Source organism: Tamandua tetradactyla, chromosome 2 (assembly GCF_023851605.1).
Source record: "Tamandua tetradactyla isolate mTamTet1 chromosome 2, mTamTet1.pri, whole genome shotgun sequence".
Classification (NCBI taxonomy): Eukaryota; Metazoa; Chordata; class Mammalia; order Pilosa; family Myrmecophagidae; genus Tamandua; species Tamandua tetradactyla.
This window is the reverse complement of record NC_135328.1, coordinates 192,959,756-192,977,898: the sequence shown is the minus strand read 5'-3', so window position 1 is coordinate 192,977,898 and position 18,143 is coordinate 192,959,756. Positions and strand designations below refer to the sequence as shown.

The 18,143-nt window shown below is 58.1% G+C and overlaps 2 protein-coding genes across 3 annotated transcripts; one reads left to right on the top strand and one right to left on the bottom strand.

Annotated features, from left to right (window-relative positions):
- Positions 1 to 1,307: 1,307 nt before the first annotated feature.
- On the top strand, positions 1,308 to 10,240 carry HPCA (hippocalcin). Of its 2 annotated transcripts, none has more exons than XM_077150426.1 (4): positions 1,308 to 1,479; positions 4,282 to 4,680; positions 9,102 to 9,207; positions 9,306 to 10,240. In XM_077150426.1, exons 2-4 carry the CDS (start codon positions 4,303 to 4,305, stop codon positions 9,401 to 9,403), a joined length of 582 nt encoding a protein of 193 aa, XP_077006541.1. In that variant the 5' UTR covers positions 1,308 to 1,479; positions 4,282 to 4,302; the 3' UTR covers positions 9,404 to 10,240. The 2 variants fall into 2 exon arrangements, with proteins under 2 accessions (XP_077006541.1, XP_077006542.1); XM_077150427.1 differs by lacking the exon at positions 1,308 to 1,479 and adding an exon at positions 1,846 to 1,918.
- Positions 10,195 to 16,166, bottom strand: TMEM54 (transmembrane protein 54). The gene is made up of 6 exons (XM_077150425.1): positions 16,063 to 16,166; positions 13,586 to 13,779; positions 11,494 to 11,553; positions 11,177 to 11,365; positions 10,884 to 11,018; positions 10,195 to 10,476 (listed from the first exon to the last, which is right to left on the bottom strand). The coding sequence occupies exons 1-6, from the start codon at positions 16,076 to 16,078 to the stop codon at positions 10,402 to 10,404; spliced, it is 669 nt and encodes a 222-aa protein (XP_077006540.1). The 5' UTR covers positions 16,079 to 16,166; the 3' UTR covers positions 10,195 to 10,401.
- Positions 16,167 to 18,143: the final 1,977 nt, after the last annotated feature.

Here is an 18,143-nt window from a genome sequence, read left to right as displayed (position 1 = left end):
CTGCCCCAAGCACAGCCGGCCCTCTTGACCCAGTGAAAAGGGGGGAGCTTGTCACTCAAGGGGCCTGGGTTGGGGGCTGAGAGGCAAGGCACCGCCCCCCCTCCCAGGTCTTCAGCAGGAGGCAGCTGGGAACCGCCCCCGCACGTCGTCTGGCGTCTCTCACGCCTCGGCGGGGGTCCCACCGCCCGAGCCAAGGCACAAGAGAGGAGCCGGTGTTCCCGAGAGCCCAGCTGGCTCCTCGGCAGCTCCAGCTGAGGCCTCCCCGGAGCCCGGGGACAAAGGCTAGACTCTAACCACCTGAGAGGCTTATCTGGGAACCTGGATGGAGCCTTGGAGGGAGCGCTGGGGAGGTGGGAGCGCTGGGGAACTGCGAGGATCTGTGCTGCTGCTGCTGCTGCTGCTGCTGCAGCCGAAAAGCGAGTGGACTGAAAGGAAGCCTTCCAGTCAGATGGCAAGCGGGGTGCCTCCCCTTCAAAATATATCCAGAAACCAGACCCACCGCTGCTGCCCTGGCCATCTCCCGCCCTGAGGTGGGTCCTGCCCCCACCCTTGACCACCCCTCTACTCTCGCAGTCTGAGTTGGGCATGGATATCAAACCATGTCATTGTGCTCAAAGCCCCACGTGATGGGAAATCTCATCGCCATCCCGACCCCTGCACCACCCATCCCAACCTTTTCTTTTCTTTTTTTCCCCAAAACTCTTATCTAATACACTATAGAACTGACTTGTTTGTTACGTCCATTGTTTATCGTCTATTGCTGTAGCCCTACTTCTTAGAACAGTGCCAGGCTCAAAACCAGTGCTTCATAAATATTTGTGGAATGAATGAATGAATGAATGAATGAGGGCACATCGATTCAAGTCCAGACCCTCCGCTTACTGGCTGTGTGAGACCTTGGGAAAATCACTTCTTAAGGTCTCAGAGTCTCATCTCCTCATCTATAAAGTGGGGACCACAAGGACCACCTCATAGCGAAGGTGAAAGAACAAAATGTGAGCCCAGGACGTGGGGGAAGACGGCCCCGCCGTCACCCTGGCAGGAGGAGCTGTGACAGGGGTGCCCGACTGTGGAGAGGGGCTCTCGGGTCCGCAGGCCCCCCCGGCAACCGCAAGCTGGAGATGCCCCACCCCCCGCCCCCGCCTTCACAGAATACAATCTAGAGGAGAGAGGGGATTTCCTTGATGGGGGAGGAGCAGTTCCCCGGGAGGTTGGGAGGTGGGATTTATTCCGAGACCGGGTCCTGGGGGTGGGTTCCGGAGCTGTGCGCAGGAGAGGAGGCGGGGCTGAGGCGGAGGTGGGGCAGGAGGCGTGCCTGGCCCTAGGACCTGAGCCCCGGGAGGCGTGGGCTCCCCTTCTCCCGCGAAGAGCCCCCAGCTCAGTTAGTTGCGGAGTTGGGGCGCGGGGGCAGGGGCGGTACCTATCCACAGCCCACCATCTGGAGTCCGCCCTCGGAGCGACGTGCGGCTCGGCTCCCAGGTAGGGGTGCGGGAGGAAGGGGAGCGCGGCCGCGCAGGGTTGTCCCCGGCTAGGGAGAGGTCTCTTGTCACTGACCCCATCCTCCTCCATCCCACCTGGGCAGAGGAGCTGGAGAGATGGGGGCCTCGGTCTTCCCCCCCCCCCCCCCGGCAGGGTGCTCCCACGAGAGGGGGCCGGGGAAGTGAGGACGCCCCCTCCTCGCCCCTGTGCTGGGGGGGCGGAGTCTAGCGCGCCGCTCCCCCCACCCCACATCCCCCGCCCGCCTAGAGGGAACAGGGAGGGATGGGGACCCCCCTTGGGGAGGGGCCCCGGGCGAACGCTGCGGGGCGTCTCCCTCGCAGTCCCTCCCCACCCCCCGCCCGCCCCTCCGGCCGCCCCTGCCGCCGCGCGCCGCTGCAGCGCCGCCTTCCCTGCGCAGTCGGTGTCTCCGCGGTGCTGGGTGAGTGGGGGCCGCTCCGGCCGGGGCCGGGGGCTGCGGGGAGGAGGAATCCCGGAAGGAGGGGGTCACGTCCAGTGTTCCCCAACCTCGCAGTTCCCGGGAATCCTCCCTCCAGGGGCGCGGGGGGCTGGGGCGCCCCCAGGGAGGGCGCGGCGCTCTCTAGGGTCCTGAGCGCCGAGTGGCCAGCTCTGAGGAGTCGCCTTTGGGTCGCCCCGGAGCTCCCCCTCCAGGAGGGGCCCACCCGCCCGGCGCCCTCGAAGGCGTGAAATTTCGAATTGGGGCGGAGGCTCAGGCAGAGAGCTGGGGGAACGTTTGGAGAGGGTCCCCAGGGCGGGCTTCTCAGGTCCGACAATGGGGTCCTACCCATTTTGGGGACTGGATGTCTTCGCGGGGACAGTAGAATCTTTGTCATCCTTATTTCCAACTCTCCCACCTGCGTGGTGGGTTACTCTGAGGGTGGCCGAGTGGAGGAGATATCGAAGGGTCGCTCCTGCCCGGTCATCTCTCCATCCGCATCCCAGTGACCCAGTTCCTTGGACCTTGAGGAGGGGAGAAAGGGACACATTTCCCTGCTTGGCCCTAGGCATTTCCTCAGTCCCCTCCCATAGGCTTGGTTCTCAGCCTGGGGCAGAAGGGGCTTATCTAGAAAGGGGGGCACTGACTTAGAGAAACACACATATCACACACTGTTGAAGCCACATACGTGTCCCCAAATGGCCACACAGGCAATTCCCCGTCACACTGTCGTGGATTTTCACCTGGTCACATGCACATATAATGCACAGATATGGACTCACACACAGAGGGACACATACAATGCAGAGGCCAGGGACATGCATGCACGTAGGGGACCTGCACTCACACACCTATCCACGCGTGCAGGGAGCTTCGTGCACATGCACACACAAGGAACCCCCCTGCCCTGTTTCACTGACAGCACCAAGCCAGGGGTGGGGGGGGGTGGAGTTTACTCACCCCCATACACCCCCACATCTCTGCCTGGCTGTCTCCTCCCCATTCCCTTCCCCTCTGCCTTCCACACTCTAACCTCCCCGGTATGAGGGGACTTCTCTTGACTAAATGAAAGGTAAGTGTTGGGGAGGGTTGGGTGGGCTAAGGGTCTCCCTGGCAAAGGGGCTCCCAGTGGGTCTGAGAAAGGTTGGGGCAGTGTCTCCTGGGACCTGGCAGCACCCCTGGGAGAAGAGAGAAAGATAGCAAGGGTGCCCGAGGGTCCCACGTGTAGCTGGCCATGTGAGAGGTGTCGGCATGTGAGTTGGCGTGTGATGGCATGTGTGACATGTGGGGTCGTGGGCTGGTGTGCCTTGCTGTACAGGGTATGGGAGGTGTGCGTGGGGCTGGGGGGCGGTGCGTGTGAGTTGTGGAGCAGAGGATTGTTGTTGCGTGTGGGAGCATGGGGACCCATGGGTGGTGCGGGCTGGTATGTGAAGGGCATGGAATCTGGGGTGTGCGTTTGGTGAGCTGTGTAACATGCTCTGTGTCAGGATGCATTCGTTTGTGTATTATGAGTTTTGTGACATCTGGGCACATGCAAATCATGTTCATTTATTTAACACTCGATACAGCATTTATATGTGCCAGGCACTATTCTGAGTGCTTCACATGTATTCACTAATTTAATTCCCACAACAAGCCTACAAGGTAGGTACTATTATCCCCATTTTACAGACAAGGTAGAATGTAAGGAACTTGCCCAAGGCCACAGCAAGTAAGAGGCAGAGCTGGGGTTCAAACCCCATGGCCTGCCTGCAGAGCCTGCACTAATGGCTGTGCTCCCTCTTGCCAGGCATTCGAGTAGGAGGACAGGGCAGTGTCACGGGCTGTAGGGGTGTGTTGCGGTGAGCAGGCGCAGAGGAGGCAACGAGAGGGCAGAAGGGAGGCGGGAGGAAAATCAGAAGATTCTTCTGCACCTTCCAGAGCAATTCTCGGGAAGCAGAACTGTCATTCTATGGCTGTGTGACCTGAGACAGGTCATGTCACCTCTCTGAGCCAGCCTTCTCATCTGTAAAATGGGGGCTCGTGCCCTGCTTCCCCTGGTGAGAGTTAAATGCTATGTACTTGTAAAGGCTCAGTGGCTGGCACTTAGTAGGACCTCAGTAAACGTGAGTCTCCTTCCCTTCCTCCCCTTCCAGGTCCGTTTCCTGGAAAAGTGTAAGGTTGGGGAAACAGTGGGGAGCATGTCACAGAGGCAGGATGTGTGACCTTGGGCCAGTTCCTTTCCCTTACTGGGTGCACCACGAGGCTGGGGTGCTGGTGTCTGGAGGCCCTTCCGAAGTGCTGTCGAGAGGCCAGAAGGGCCTGACTCCTCCTCTCTGTCCTTTGATTCCCCCCCTCGGGGCACCCAGGTGGGACTTGGCTCGGTGGCCATGGGCAAGCAGAACAGCAAGCTGCGGCCGGAGATGCTGCAGGACCTGCGGGAGAACACGGAGTTCTCGGAGCTGGAGCTGCAGGAGTGGTACAAGGGCTTCCTCAAGGACTGCCCCACGGGCATCCTCAACGTGGATGAGTTCAAGAAGATCTACGCCAACTTCTTCCCCTACGGTGACGCCTCCAAATTCGCCGAGCACGTCTTCCGCACCTTCGACACCAACAGCGACGGCACCATCGACTTCCGGGAGTTCATCATCGCGCTGAGCGTGACCTCGCGCGGCCGCCTGGAGCAGAAACTCATGTGGGCCTTCAGCATGTACGACCTGGACGGCAACGGCTACATCAGCCGCGAGGAGATGCTGGAGATCGTGCAGGTGGGCCCCTGGGGCCCCGAGAAGGTGGGGCGCAGCGTCTTCCACCCACCACCCCCTTTAGTCCTCTCCACCGTCCCTGTGGGCGGCCGGCGGCAGGTGCTGCTCTTAGGACCCCGTTTTCACATCTCTGGCTTGGGAAACGATTTCCAATTTAAAGAAAAGTTGCAGAAGGCTCCCATATGCCTAAGAGTCACCAATGAACAGTTCGCCACATTTGCTGCGTTACTGTGTGCCTGAGTGTGTATGTACGTGTACAGTGTCTTTTGTTTCTAAACCTGACCCTTTACCCGTGGATACTTCAGGATATATTTCCTAAGAATGAGGACATTCTCTTACATAACCGATAATACGATTATCAAAGGCAGGACATTTAACATAGAAACAATGCTATTATCTAATCTACAGACCATATTCCAATTTTGCCTCCTGTCTCAATAATATCCTTTACAGCAAATTTTTTTTTTGCCCTGCTCCAGGATCTTGCATTGCATTTAGTTGCCATGCCTCTTTAGTCCCCTTTAATCTAGAACAGTACCTTAGCTTTTCTTTCTTTCATGACTTGACATTTTTGCAGAGTACAGGCCATTTAGATTTTAGTAATCCTCATTTACTCAGGAGGGAAAGGATGCTCAGAGAAGTAACGAGACATGCTCAAGGCCACGCAGCCTGTGACTGGGCTCCCTGGCGCCACCAGCCACCTCTCAACGAATTGATTGAGGGCAGAGAGCCAGGTGCGGAGAGAGGTGCTTATAGCCATGAGGCTGTTGCACCCCTCCACGGCAACTCCATGAGGAGGGATAACGATCCTCATTTTCCAGGGTTGAGGGAGTCACTCCTAAGGCTCAGAGAGGTGAAGTGAGTTGCCCAAGATCACACAGCATGTATATGGAATCAAGCTCAAGATGGCCTCTTAAAAGGGCCAAGGACTCCCACCAGGTCTGGCTTGCATTTCCAGAGTCTGCCTTAACACAGATTGCGTTACTGTAAAACGATGCTGACTTCCTGGGGGGGATTGAAGGAGCTGGTACGCATGCCCTTTCTTAGGACACATTTAAGTGGGACACATGTTAGCTTTATCTCAAAAATCTTCCAGAATGTCCATCCTCTCAGCCCCAGATTGGAGATCAGCCAGGCTCAGGTTCTGTTAAATCTATCCAGTTTCTTGCCCACTTTTTTTAGAGCCTCTGTTTTTTCCTACTTCACAAGGATTGTAAAGAAAAAGCAGGACACGGATGCTAGCAGAGGGCTCAGCATATTAGTACTCCATAAATGTTAGCAATTGTCAGTTATTATTTTCTCCCCTGCACTAGCCTGAACGGCCTTTTCAACATTTCTGAAATTGCCCTGGGCCGCCCTGCCACACAGCTTTGCACAAGCTCTTGTGCCCTTTCCTTCTGCCTCTGAATCTTCACCTTTCTAGTCCCCTAGCCTGGATGACTGCACTCCCCTTCCAACTTCTCTGGCCCCTAATGGACTTTTGACTTTGGCTTCTCCTTTTGGTAAGGGTCTGGGCACGCTTCCTCTAGCTAGAGTAAAATGGGCTGTCTTGGAGTGCGGGGTCCTCTCTGCCTAGAGGTAGAAGAAAAGCCTTAATGGGTGGCACTGACTTCTATGGACCAGGCATGAACTCTGGCTGTTGGATGGCGGAGAGCTCTGGGGGACTGAGTGGAAGGATTGGGGTGGCCAGGAGGGTGGAGGATTGCTTGGATTGCGCAGCAGCAGCTGCTATACCTACCAATCTGGAGGGATGTTTAGCACTTAGTGTGGCCACACCACTGGGTACTGGTAAATCCCAGCCCTACTGGAGGCATTGGTCAAGCCAGTCTCATTCTGTGGGTATCCTTTGGACCCCTTCCTGGCCTCTGTCTAAGCCTGTCTTCCTTCAGGGTGGCCTGGCAGCACTGGACGTCTGGTGCAGACAGAGATTTGCAAACCCCAGTGAATGGTTAATTACAAGTCGGCTCCAGTAAGACAAAGAGCAAGCAGCAATTCCAGACAATTAATTAGGAGACCCAGGAGAGGGGTTGCCGCAGGGGATCAATCTTTTCAGACACAATCGGAGTCCTTCTGGGGACCCAGCTCTGTAGGCACACCGGGAGGGAAGAGGCCGCATCTCAGCCTCTTGGGGATCCCACTGTAGTTGGTGAGGCAGGTGTGCAGGCCATACTGACCAGCTCAGTGACAGGGGTGTACAAGATGACAAGTGGGAGCCCAGGGAACTGAGGAGTGATGGATGAGCTGCTGTTTCCTGGCCACTTACATTAGCCAGCCACTGTTCTACACACATGATCTCATTTCTAGACAACATAGTGAGGGAGATATAATTACTCCTATTTTACAGATGAAGAAACTGAGGCTCACAGAGGTTAAGTTACTTGCCCAAAGGCTGCACAGAAAAGAAGTAGTGGAGCCAGGATGCTATTCCAGTTCACCCTGCTGTTCACCACCACCCCACATACCCATGCATCTACCCCACAGCCAAGAGAGGGAGAGGGTCCAAATCTCATCTCTGCCATCTACTCCTTTCTAAGGTGGAGATGATATACTGGTTTTGCAGAGCTGTTGTGAGGTTTAGAGATTATGCATGTGAAATATAATTATCGGATGCCTGATCTTTGGGAGTGGATAACATTATTCCACGCAGAGGCTGTAAAAGCCGGGGAATCAGAAAGGCCCAGGGCAGTTGGGTTTGTGGCAGAATCACCCCACCGTTGGTTGGCCTGATGGTAGGGATCAGCAGGGGCCAGAGCCTTGAATGTCAGAGGGCCCAGTGCTTTGGTCCTGATATACCAAGGGAGGTGCCAATTTTGAAAAAGAAACCTTTTTTTTTTGTATGCCGTATGGTGGGGTGTCACATTTCATTCTTTTTCTATATGAGTATCCCATTATTGCAGCACCATTTGTTGAATTTTTGTTTGTTTTTTCTTTCTTTTGTTTGCTTGTTTTTGGGAAGAGTATGGGCCAGGAGTAGAACACAGGTCTCCCGTATGGCAGGCGAGAATCTACCACTGAACTACCCTTGCACCCCCCAAAAGGGAATATTTTTTAAAAAGAAAAAAATCATCTAAAGGGCGGTTGTGCCAGAAGCCAGACACTGTATTAGGTTCTGGGCATAGGGCCATGGTCCTTACCTGGATGGTGGGGACTGTACTAATCACACAAGGCCATAATTACTTCTGGAGAGGTGTCCCCAGAGGCAAAGCCCAGGAGGGTCTGGCTGGTGTAACCACCGGGTACTCCAGCCTGGGTCAGAGAAGTCCTCCCTAAGAAAGCACCAGGTAAGCTGAGACCCAAGAAAGAGTGGAGGGCAGCAGAAGGAGCAGGGGGCAGCATCCAGGAGGAGCTGGCTGCGCCTGGAGGCCTGCGTGTGGCTCAGCGAGGAGGCGGCCGGCTGGACTGGGAAGGTGGCAGTGGAGATCTGTGCTTGGAAAGAGCTTTTGAAGGCAGCGTGGGGGCGCAGAGAGAGGGAAAGAGGCTGGAAGAGACTGTCCACGCAGCGTGGAGGCAGAAGCTGGATCTGAGGCAGGGGCCGGGGGTGGGATGGGAGAAGGAGGAAGCCTTGCTGGAAGAGGTGTTGTGAAAAGCAACAGAGAGACGTGGCACCTGATCTGGTCCTTGGGTTCCGGGGCGCAGGGACCCCTTCCCTCCCAAAGGCCGAGCCTCAGATGCCCTGTGCACATTTGGAGAAAAACTCCTGCATCCTCGGTGAGTTGCCCCAGGAGCTCCTGCCGGTGGCCGCTGCCACACTCAAGTCCAGCAGAGCCCAGGCTGTCCCCGACCCCGAGAGGTGCTCATCTGCATACGTTTGCACATTATTTCCCATTCCCTCCGGGTCCGGTTGTCACGGGCCCTGCATCCCGCAGTGTGGTCCTGCGCCCCCTGCCGGCCACAGTGGGCGCTGCAGCCTGGTGCCACCCACACCGCGCGGCGCCCCCTGTCGGCAGAGGCGGCCCAGGGCCCGGTGTTTTTAAAAAGCAGCGCTAACCGCAGGTCTTACCAGGAACCCGCCGCCCGCCGCCAGAGCTCCTGAGCCCGGCGTTCTGGGCCCTTGGCCATCTGGACCCCTCCACTGTCTCTCCTGACTCTTTGCACTCAGCCACCCCGAATTTCCCGGCGCCCACTCGGAGCATTCACGCGGCCATGCCTTTGTTCATGCAGCTTCCTCTGCATCCTCTCCACCTAGCCCTCCGAGGGAACTCGGTCAAGGCCCGCTCCATAGCCCCCTTTTCTGGGAAGCCTACTCAGATCCTTCTTTCCCGAGCCCCACAGTCACCCCAGCTTCAATGACCTCCACCCCACCCCACCCAGGCGGGGTCCAGCAGACATCCAGAAGTGCCTGGGGGAGTTCCCGAGTCTGGGTCGGAGGGCTGGGGGTTCGGGCAGGTTCCTCCTACTCCCTGCCTTTCTCTCACGCCCCCCAGGCCATTTACAAGATGGTTTCGTCCGTGATGAAGATGCCGGAGGACGAGTCAACCCCGGAGAAGAGGACCGAGAAAATCTTCCGCCAAATGGACACAAACAACGACGGTGAGGGGCAGGGGCGGGACGGGGCGGGCCTCTCCCTCCTCCCCTCGCCGGCAGCCCTGCGCGGCCTCCCTCCCGCTCATGCCCCCCTCGCCCCGCAGGCAAGCTGTCCCTGGAGGAGTTCATCCGCGGGGCCAAAAGCGACCCGTCCATCGTGCGCCTGCTGCAGTGCGACCCCAGCAGCGCCTCACAGTTCTGAGGGAGAGGAGCCAGGTCCCCCCTCCTTGCTGCCTTCACCGGCCCCCTCCCGGCTCTCAGCTTCTCCTCCCCTCCTGTCTACCCGGGGCCAGGCTGGGGGCGAGACTGGGGCCCCCCAGGGTCTACACTGTGGGGGACCTACAGAGAAGGGAAGCCTGCTGGTCCCCCCAGGGCGCAGGCAGGCGACTGGCACCACCTACCCACGAGGCACACCCCCCTCCCCCAAAGATTGAGACCCTGGCTCTGGCCTGGTCTGCCCCACACAGCCCCCGCCCCACCTTCCTATCAGAAACTCAACCACTCCTCCTCCCTCCCCTCCCACAGCCAGGAGGCAGATCTCCCTCCTCCAACCACGGGGCAGAAACCCCCATCCTGGGTCCCGTCCTGGGGGGAGGGAGCAGCATGCCTTTTTTCTTGGAGGGGAGGGAAGAATTCCGGGGGGAGGGCAGTGTTGAGGAAGAAGCTTCCTTGAACCACTCTTCCCTGCAGGAAGGCATGAGCCCTTCCTGCCCAGATCTTGCTGGCCTGGGGGCCATGATGCAAAAGGAAAACCTCCCAGGATTCCAGCTCCCCAGTCAGGGATCCCATGCCTCCCCCCTTAAGTTCCTGAATGAGCACAGCCAGCTACACACAGACCCATGGACCCCTCTATGTATTTTGCCTCTCTCTTTCTCTCTCTCTCATACACACACACAGGCAGACGTAGCCCAGCCCCCCACCTCCACGCCCCCCGGGTGAGGAAGAAGCACAGGGCCCCTGGCTGAGCGCCCCTACCCCGCATGCATCCACATGGAGCATCTCTGTTCTTTTTAATAACTTCGAAATAAAGTCTCTTCTCAGTGCAGTGGGCTGGGCGGTCGGGGGGTGGGGTGGGGGTGTTGGAAAGCACCACCCGGTCCCTGAGTGTCCATCGAGCCCTCTCTGGCCGTCTCCAGGGATCCAGTGAAGACCAGGTCACAGGGCCCCAGCGGCCATGCGGCCCAGGCGAGGCATCGGCCCTCAGAGCGTCAGTGGCTCGGAGCTGGCACAGCGCAGCAGGTCGGGGCCATCCGTCGGCTCCAGGCTCCCTCGCATCTGGGGAGACATAGGAGGCCGGGTCTGGGTCTCCTCCTCCAGGAAATGCAGGGAACGGTGGGGGTGTGGCCAGGGAGGAGCCCTGTGCCCAAGGAACAGCACTCCCCCACAAGCAAGAGCTAGACACACCCTTGGGGGCACTCCCAGTTCAATTCCAGACACCCTGCCCCTCCCGCGAGAGCCACCCGGCCTTGGGAGTGTCAGGTGTCAGCTGCGTGGCTTACTTAGCTGGGAGATCTGACCTCTCTAATCCTCCACGCTTCTCCCCTTGGTACAGGAGAGAAAACCATTGCTCCAGCTCTCAGGGTGGGGGGGGGGGGGGCTCTCACAGAAGGGTGAGGGGCAGGCCAGCCTGACCTCCCCAGCAGGGGCTCCCAGGAGACAAAGGAAGTGGAGCAGAGCCTTACCGCGTGGTGGCTGCTTTTCCCCCACCAGGGCTTCAGTTTCAGCAGGTGGCGGGTGAGATGGGCAGAGCGCACGGCAAACACGCTCTCCGCCAAGCAGAACACCATTGAGATGCCCCAGAGGCACAGGCTGGAGCTCTGCAGGGGCACGGGGAGCAGAGATGGCCATCGGGGACAGGGCCGGGGAGCAGAGATGGCCATCGGGGACAGGGCGGGAGGGGGGACTCCAAGCGTTCTTCCGACCCAACCCAAGCAGCACCTAGGTGGGTCCCCCCACCCCTGGCCCAGGTACTTACGTAAATGCGTGTGGGGTCAAAGGGACAGTCAGGCGCGAGCGCCAGCAGCTCAGTGTTCCCAAATGTGCAGGTAGAAAGCAGTGCCCGGCCCTGGGTGGCAAAGGTCATGGCGATCGAGGCCAAGAGGCCGAGGGCACAGGTTAGGGAGAGGAGGGCGCATACCACGCTCAAGCTGAACACTGCCCAGCGCTGGAAGGGGGAAGAGCACCGCTCAGTGGCCATCAGGCTGCTCTGGCTCCCGAGGAACACCTCCCCCACTCCCAGCAGGCAGGCTCTTACCCCAACCCCACAGCCCCATCCCAGGAGGCGCCACATACCAGGGGGGTGCTGGGGAGGTAGCGAGACAACACCGTGGCAGTGATGCCTGAGGCGATAACCTGTGGAGGAGGCACCAGTCAGCACTGACCACCCTGCTGGAGGACAGTATGCAGGGGGTTCAGGGCCACACTCCAACAAAGGTTCTTTCAGTGCCACTGACCCTCCCACTCCCCCAGCCCTTTCACTCTCTGCTTAGCATTGGCCTCATTACCTCCATCTGCACTGAGGCACTGGCTTCTCATGACCAGCCCTGGAGTGCCGTTTCTAAAACACAACCACTCCCTGCCTATAACCTTCCATGACTCCCCATTGCCCATAGCTGTGTTATCTCCAGCAGGGGCCCGTATACCCCAGGGCTACAGGGGCATGCCTGGGAGCGTATGAGTATATACAAAGCTAGAGGATGCATGCGACATGTCTCCCTGGAGTGGAAAAGATTTTGAAAGAATCTAATTCAACTGGCAAGGAACAGAGAATCGTTATATTAAAACAAACCAGGACACTTTATGGAGTAGAATTCAAAGTCCCCAGGAGCATTTGAAATTATTCCAGGCCCTCGATGACATCAGATTTTCAACCCCACCCCAGCCATTCTCCTCCTTCCTTGCCCTCGATACGGCCACCCACACAGAGCCTGTGCCTCCCTATACAGCGCTCTCCCCAGGAACCCCCCTTTCTCCTCGGTACCCATCCAGATCCCTCAGACCCGGCTCAGGCCCTCCCCCTGCTGGCCTCCCTGGTCGCCCACAGTCCCAGGGAGCAGCACCACCTCACTGTTGACCTCTGCTCCATTCTGCCCGCCTTCCACCTTTTCCTCCACTGTGCCAAGCCAGGCCTGGCATGCGGGGGACAGGCGGTATGACACCCGGGGCAACCACAGTGTGTGTTTCCGCCTCTCTGGGCAGAGCCCAAAGGCCGGGCTCATGCAAGGACCCTGGTTTCCTCGTCAGACACGACTAGGTTTAAAGCCTGGTTGGGCCCTTTTGTGTCAGCAGGTACTGGACGAGACACTGAGGTGTGGGCAGAGAGGGGTGGTCAGCCCACACCCGGCCCTGCCCTCCCTGCCTTCCTCACGGGCTGGTGAGAGGAACACACAGCGATAGGAGGGGAGGGTCACCGCACACACCTCACAGCCCACAGTTCCTCAGACGGGGCTTTCCTCCTCGCTGGGTCCTATGACTCTTGTTCACCCCAAACCCTGAGACTATGTGCTGTCTGAGCTTCATGCTACAGGGGAGCAAACAGGCTGCGAGACAGAAGTAAGTCCTCCAGCAGGTGATGGGACTCGGAAATCGATGTGCAGATGTTCGCCAAAGGCTGTGGCCACCTCTGCGAACAGGTGAGAAAGGGCTTCATAAACTTGAGAACGTCCGGCCCCTGCACTCGTGCACTCCTCAAACAGGTACTGATGCACAGTTATAATCAGGGCTACCATGAGCACTCACCATGTGCCAAGTCTAATGCTAAGCTCCTGTCAAATTAGTTTTCTCAGTGTTCCCAGAACAAACCTTAGCCATTCCTACCTCCACACCTTGGCACGTGCCATTCTCTCTGTTTGGAATGTCCCCCGGCTTCCTCTCCTACCTGCTAGCTCCAGCATGCCTCACACCTCGGTTAAGGTCATTGCGACCCATCTGTGAACTCCTACACCTCCATCAGTCCCTGGCTCAGGGGCATCCACCTCTGAGAAACCCTCCTGGACTCTCCCAAGCTGAGCTGTGTCAGCAGGTACTGGACAAGTCACTGAGGTGTGGGCAGAGAGGGGTAGTCCAGCCCAACTTGACGCTCTCAAGTTTATGCATTTGAACCGAGAGCTCTAGCCAGGCGCTAGGCAGTGTGCATTTGGGTGGCTGAGCTTGTTTAAAGCTCACCTACTCACCAGGACCATCTGAGGATCCTGCTACTGTCCCCGTTTGATAGACGAGGAAGCGGAGGCCATCGAGTGACTTGCCCAGGTGGGAAGAGGTGGAGCAGGGGCTAGTGCTTGGGTCTCTCGGAGAGTCCAGGACCCGGGCAGGGGCTCACTGGAGGCCTTCCAAGCCCTCTCTGGCCCTCTCCCACCAGCCCCCTCCCAGAGCCGCCTGACCGTACCACGATGGCGGAGGTGACGGAGAAGATGTTGACCACGCAGTACTGCAGGGTCACGGCATCGTGGGGCGCAGCCACGTAGCGCAGCACGGTGCCGTGGAGCAGGGCGGCGGCGATGAAGCTCACGTGGCCCAGCACCACCAGCACCAGCCCCGTCTTCATCAGCACCTTCTGGAAGTCGTCCACACTCAGGCCGCCTGCGGGCGATAGCGGGGTCAGGGTGCCGGCTGGGGCTTCTCCTGCAGGGCAGGAAACTGAGGCCCCGGCAGGAATGACGGACACTGGGTTATCATCCCAGGTCTGGATGACTTGAGGCCAGAAACGTGTCTTCTCTGAGCCTCAGGCTCCTCATCCATAAAGAGGATTCATGATGTCTTCCTGCGAGAGTCCCCGAGATTGGGTATGTGAAACAAGGTCAAGAAAGCACACGGAGGGTACGGACAAAAGGGTTGCAGGCCTTGTTTTTGCTCCAGGCCATTCGTGGCAGGGCAGAAATTTGAACCCAGGTCTTCTGGTTTCTGACCCCACGATCCTTTCACTAAGCTCACCGCTCACTGACTCACTGACTCCTGCGTTGGTTATAAAAATGCTCGCCATGCACCTGCTCTACGCCTGGGCCTCGGGGTACCATGGAGAGCTTGACAATCACTCTCCAGGCCCCCTGGAGCCCAAAATCCATTGGGCAGGGATTGGAGCTTATTCAGTTTGGTGGACAGGAGCTTGTACGCCATAGGAACTCAACACACAGCTGCTGAACTGAACTGCCCAGAGATGGGTAACTGGGGGCAAGTTACTCAGCCTCTCTGAGACTCATGCCCCTACCCCATAAATGGGAAGTACGACCTCTTTCACTCTTGTCTCCCAGTAGGGAGGGGAGGTCCCATGAGGACATGGATGGTGCTGGGAAAGGCAAGTTCTCAGTGCAGGGGCGCTGGGCAGGGACAGGGTGGGTGGTGGTGGGAGGGGGCTGGGGCCAAAGGACAGTAGGACACACGAATAAGTCTCTTGGCACAGCTCTAGGAACAGGAAGCACTCCTCCTTGGGCAGCTTAGGCTGTTCTAGATCTGTTCCTGGGAATTGTCCCCATGTGTCCTGGCTCTGTCTTGCGGCCCCATGCCATGATGGCCCCTGCCTTTCACTCCCCTCACCCCAGCCAGCTCTGTAAAATGGGAAGACCATGCTCAGGTCACCAGCACTGAACAGCTTCTTTCTTTAGCTGGGCCTTGTGGGACCTGACTTTGAGTCCCTTCTTAGACCTCAGTTTCCCTCACTGTGGCAGGGAGGGTTGGGGACCCTGTGTCAAGTAGCAATCCAGGGAGTAAGGAGGGGGCAGCCACTCAGTCACCACCTGCTGTGTGACCTTGCACCAGCTCCTCCCCTCTCTGGGCCCCAGATGTCCTGATCTGCGAATCAGGGAGGGGGTGATCCAATTGGTTGCTGAGATCCCTGCCTGCAGAACCCTCAGGAGCTGGGTCAGGTCTAGGAGAAGCAAAAGGCAGATGATGGACAGGCATTATGGAACTCCAGAGGTGTAAATTAGCTGCTAGACAAACAGGAAGGGGCAGGGCAGCCTTGTCCCAGCAGCCTGGCCCACTTCACCCCATCCACCCACCCACCTGGCAGCCAAGACACCACCCGGCTCAGGGCTGGCCTCATCAACAACAGAATCCTGGGACTGAGACTTTGTTCAAATAGGAGGGGCAGTGCAAGCTTGCCTTCATGCTCAGAGCACTGGACAGAGAGTCTCAAGGTAGCCCCTGTTTTTTTGTTTCTAAGTTACCATTTCTGGAGCACTTAGGCATGTGGCTGACACAGCACTAATCATTTACAAGATCTTTGGAGCTAACTTCATCCTCACAACCCACATGGGAGATAGTTGCCAATGTCCCCATTTTACGGATGAGGGAACTGAAGTTCTCAGGGTCTCGGCTGGACAGTGGGGGCTCCCCAGGACTGTCTAAGTCCCAAGAGCAGCATCAAGCATCCAGGGAGTAGGGGAAGGGGAGTCCGTGAAGGGGAGTCCGTGGAAGGAGGAGCCTTTACAAGGCTGGGGAAGCTGAGTGCCCTGCCCCCCAACCCCGCCCCGCAGGCAGCCTCTAGCCCAGAACTCCCTGGGATCTAGATGCTCCTTTGGCTGTCCTCCCGCTGCTCCTCCCTTCCGGGTGGGCTGGGGGACCCTCTCTCCAGCATCTCTTCTAACTCCTGGGGGTCCCTGAGGGACATTCTTGCCCCTCCGCAAGAAAGAAAAGTAGGGGTGGGGGGCAGACGTGCCACAGCCACATCCAGAAGATTCCAGCAGCCCTCCTCCCTCCGTCTCCTGCTGGGGATACTGAGGCCCACCGAGGAAAATAACCTGTCCCAGGCCACCCAGTAAGTTAAGAAGCAGAGACGGCAGCCCGAAGCCCGGGCTCGCACTACAGTGCTCGGGCCCTGCAGGGGCATGTGTGACCGCTTTGGTCCGCCCGCCCCCCGCCGCTCACCAAGGCGCAGGCACATCTCGGCTCCTGCGCGGGGTCGCCCCGGCAGCCTTCAGCGGGGCTCGTGAGGCCGCGGGCCGCCGCGGGGCCCCGCTCCCATCGTCCGGCCGCAGCAGCGCCGGCCCGCCGTCCGCGCGCCCCGCAGAGCCCGCCTGGCGCCCGGCCGGCCCCCCTTCCCGTCACCCCACCGGCCGGCCCAGCCCGGGAGAGCCCCGGCGCCTCGTTTGCATCCCGGGCCGGTCGGACCGGCTGGGCAGCCGGGCTTGGCCAGCCCGGCTGAGTCACGGCGCTGGCCCCACCCACCCGCGAGCGCCTGGGATCCCGCGCTGGGACCGAGCCGCTCCCCCACCCGCGCTCGTAGCCCACCCCCCGCTTCCAGATGGAAACTGAGGCTCGGAGGAGCCGCGATCGCCCAGCTCGGACGTGCGATGAAGAGAAGCCTGTACCCGTGTTAGCCTCACGCGTGCTACCCGGGGGGCACCTGGGCAGAAAAGCCCCGGGTGGGGCAGGGTGGGGGTGAGTTGGGAACTCACCTCTTTCTAGATGGGGGGAATCAGCAGTGGGCTGGGAAAGCACTGAACTGCGGGGACCCGGGGACCACGGCCTTTGACCTACCGTGTGACCTCAGGCAAATACGTCACTTTCCCACCCGGGGGCCTTTCTTTTACTGGGTGATACAAGCGCCCCAGCCTGGATGTCTTAGGTCCTCCAGGCTAAGTAAGGCATTTCTCCTCTCAGTCTCGGCTGGGGGTGGAAGTGGGGAGTGGAGGCTTTATTTCTTCATTGGAAAGTCAGGAATATTAATTCCTGCCCCCCAAAGTAATGATGAGTACAAGAGGATAAAACATATTTTGAAAAGGCATCTTTATGAACAGACAGACCCAGCAAGAGCCCACAGTAAGAGTTTCCTAATCCTAGCCATCAGCACTGAGCCCCTTTAAGGTGCCCGAAAGATCCGTTCCCACCCTTGTTTGGTCCTCAGCATCCCTTCCAGAACGTACTAATTCCTGCCCTTTGTGTTCAGACATGGTTGGCAACTTGCCCAAGACCACCCACTTGGACGGGAGGAGGCGGTAATGCCTGGATTCCCACCAAGGCTCTCCAATGCCTCTCTGGAGTGCCCCCAGCCGGTCCTCCCGGCCACACTGACCATGGCATCTGTTCACAGTGAACCTGGAGAGTGGCCTGCAGAGCAGGGGCTGGCCTGATGGCCTCTGAGTGCTCAACTGGAGCCTGGCACACAAGGATGTCCCTGAATGCTCGCCCACTGTGTGTTCTATGTGTTGGGCACGTGAGGAGTTTGGAGAGCACGTTAACCCCAAGGAGAGAGCAGCACCATCGGGAGCTGGGACTGGGAAGCCCGCTGGATGTGTGTGTGTGTGTGTGTGTGTGTGTGTGTGTGTGTGTGTGTGTGTGTGTGTGTGTGTGTGTGTGTGTATCCCTTTGGGATGTCAGTGAGACCAGACTGGTAACCCTCAGCTGGTCCCTCAGCCCGGTCACCTGCTGTCTGAAGGGGGACAAAGCCTGGCAGGTGGATGGGGTTGGAGAAAAACTTGGAAGGTAGAAGAAACGATGGGGGCGGCGGGGGTCAGGTCATTAAGCCATCAGACTGGTGGTTCAACCCCACCCCAGGCTGCCATTTGAATGTAGATGTTCCCGGGGACTGACTTTTGAGAGGACAATCAGGCAGGACTTATCCATATTTAAATGGTCAAAGACTTGAACTTGTGGCTGAGCAATTAACATCTCTAGGTTTTTGTCCTACACACTAAAGAATGCAAAGATACACATTTGTTCAGTGATGCTTATGGACAAGCTGTTCCTGTCCTGTTGCAACAAATAGCATGTGTGTGTGTGTGTGTGTGTGTGTGTGCGCGCGCGCGTGCGAAGGGATGAGTCTGGAGGGAGAGCTAAGAGAAGAATTTTGCTTTTGTTTTATAGATGGTTGTACTGTTTGGGCCTTTTATAATAAACATTTATTCATGGGTTGCTTTTGCTTGAAAATAGAAGGGGGAGCCCTCACCACCACTCCATATCCACTCCATCAACAGCTTTCTGATGATAACATCCATCTTCCGTGGGCT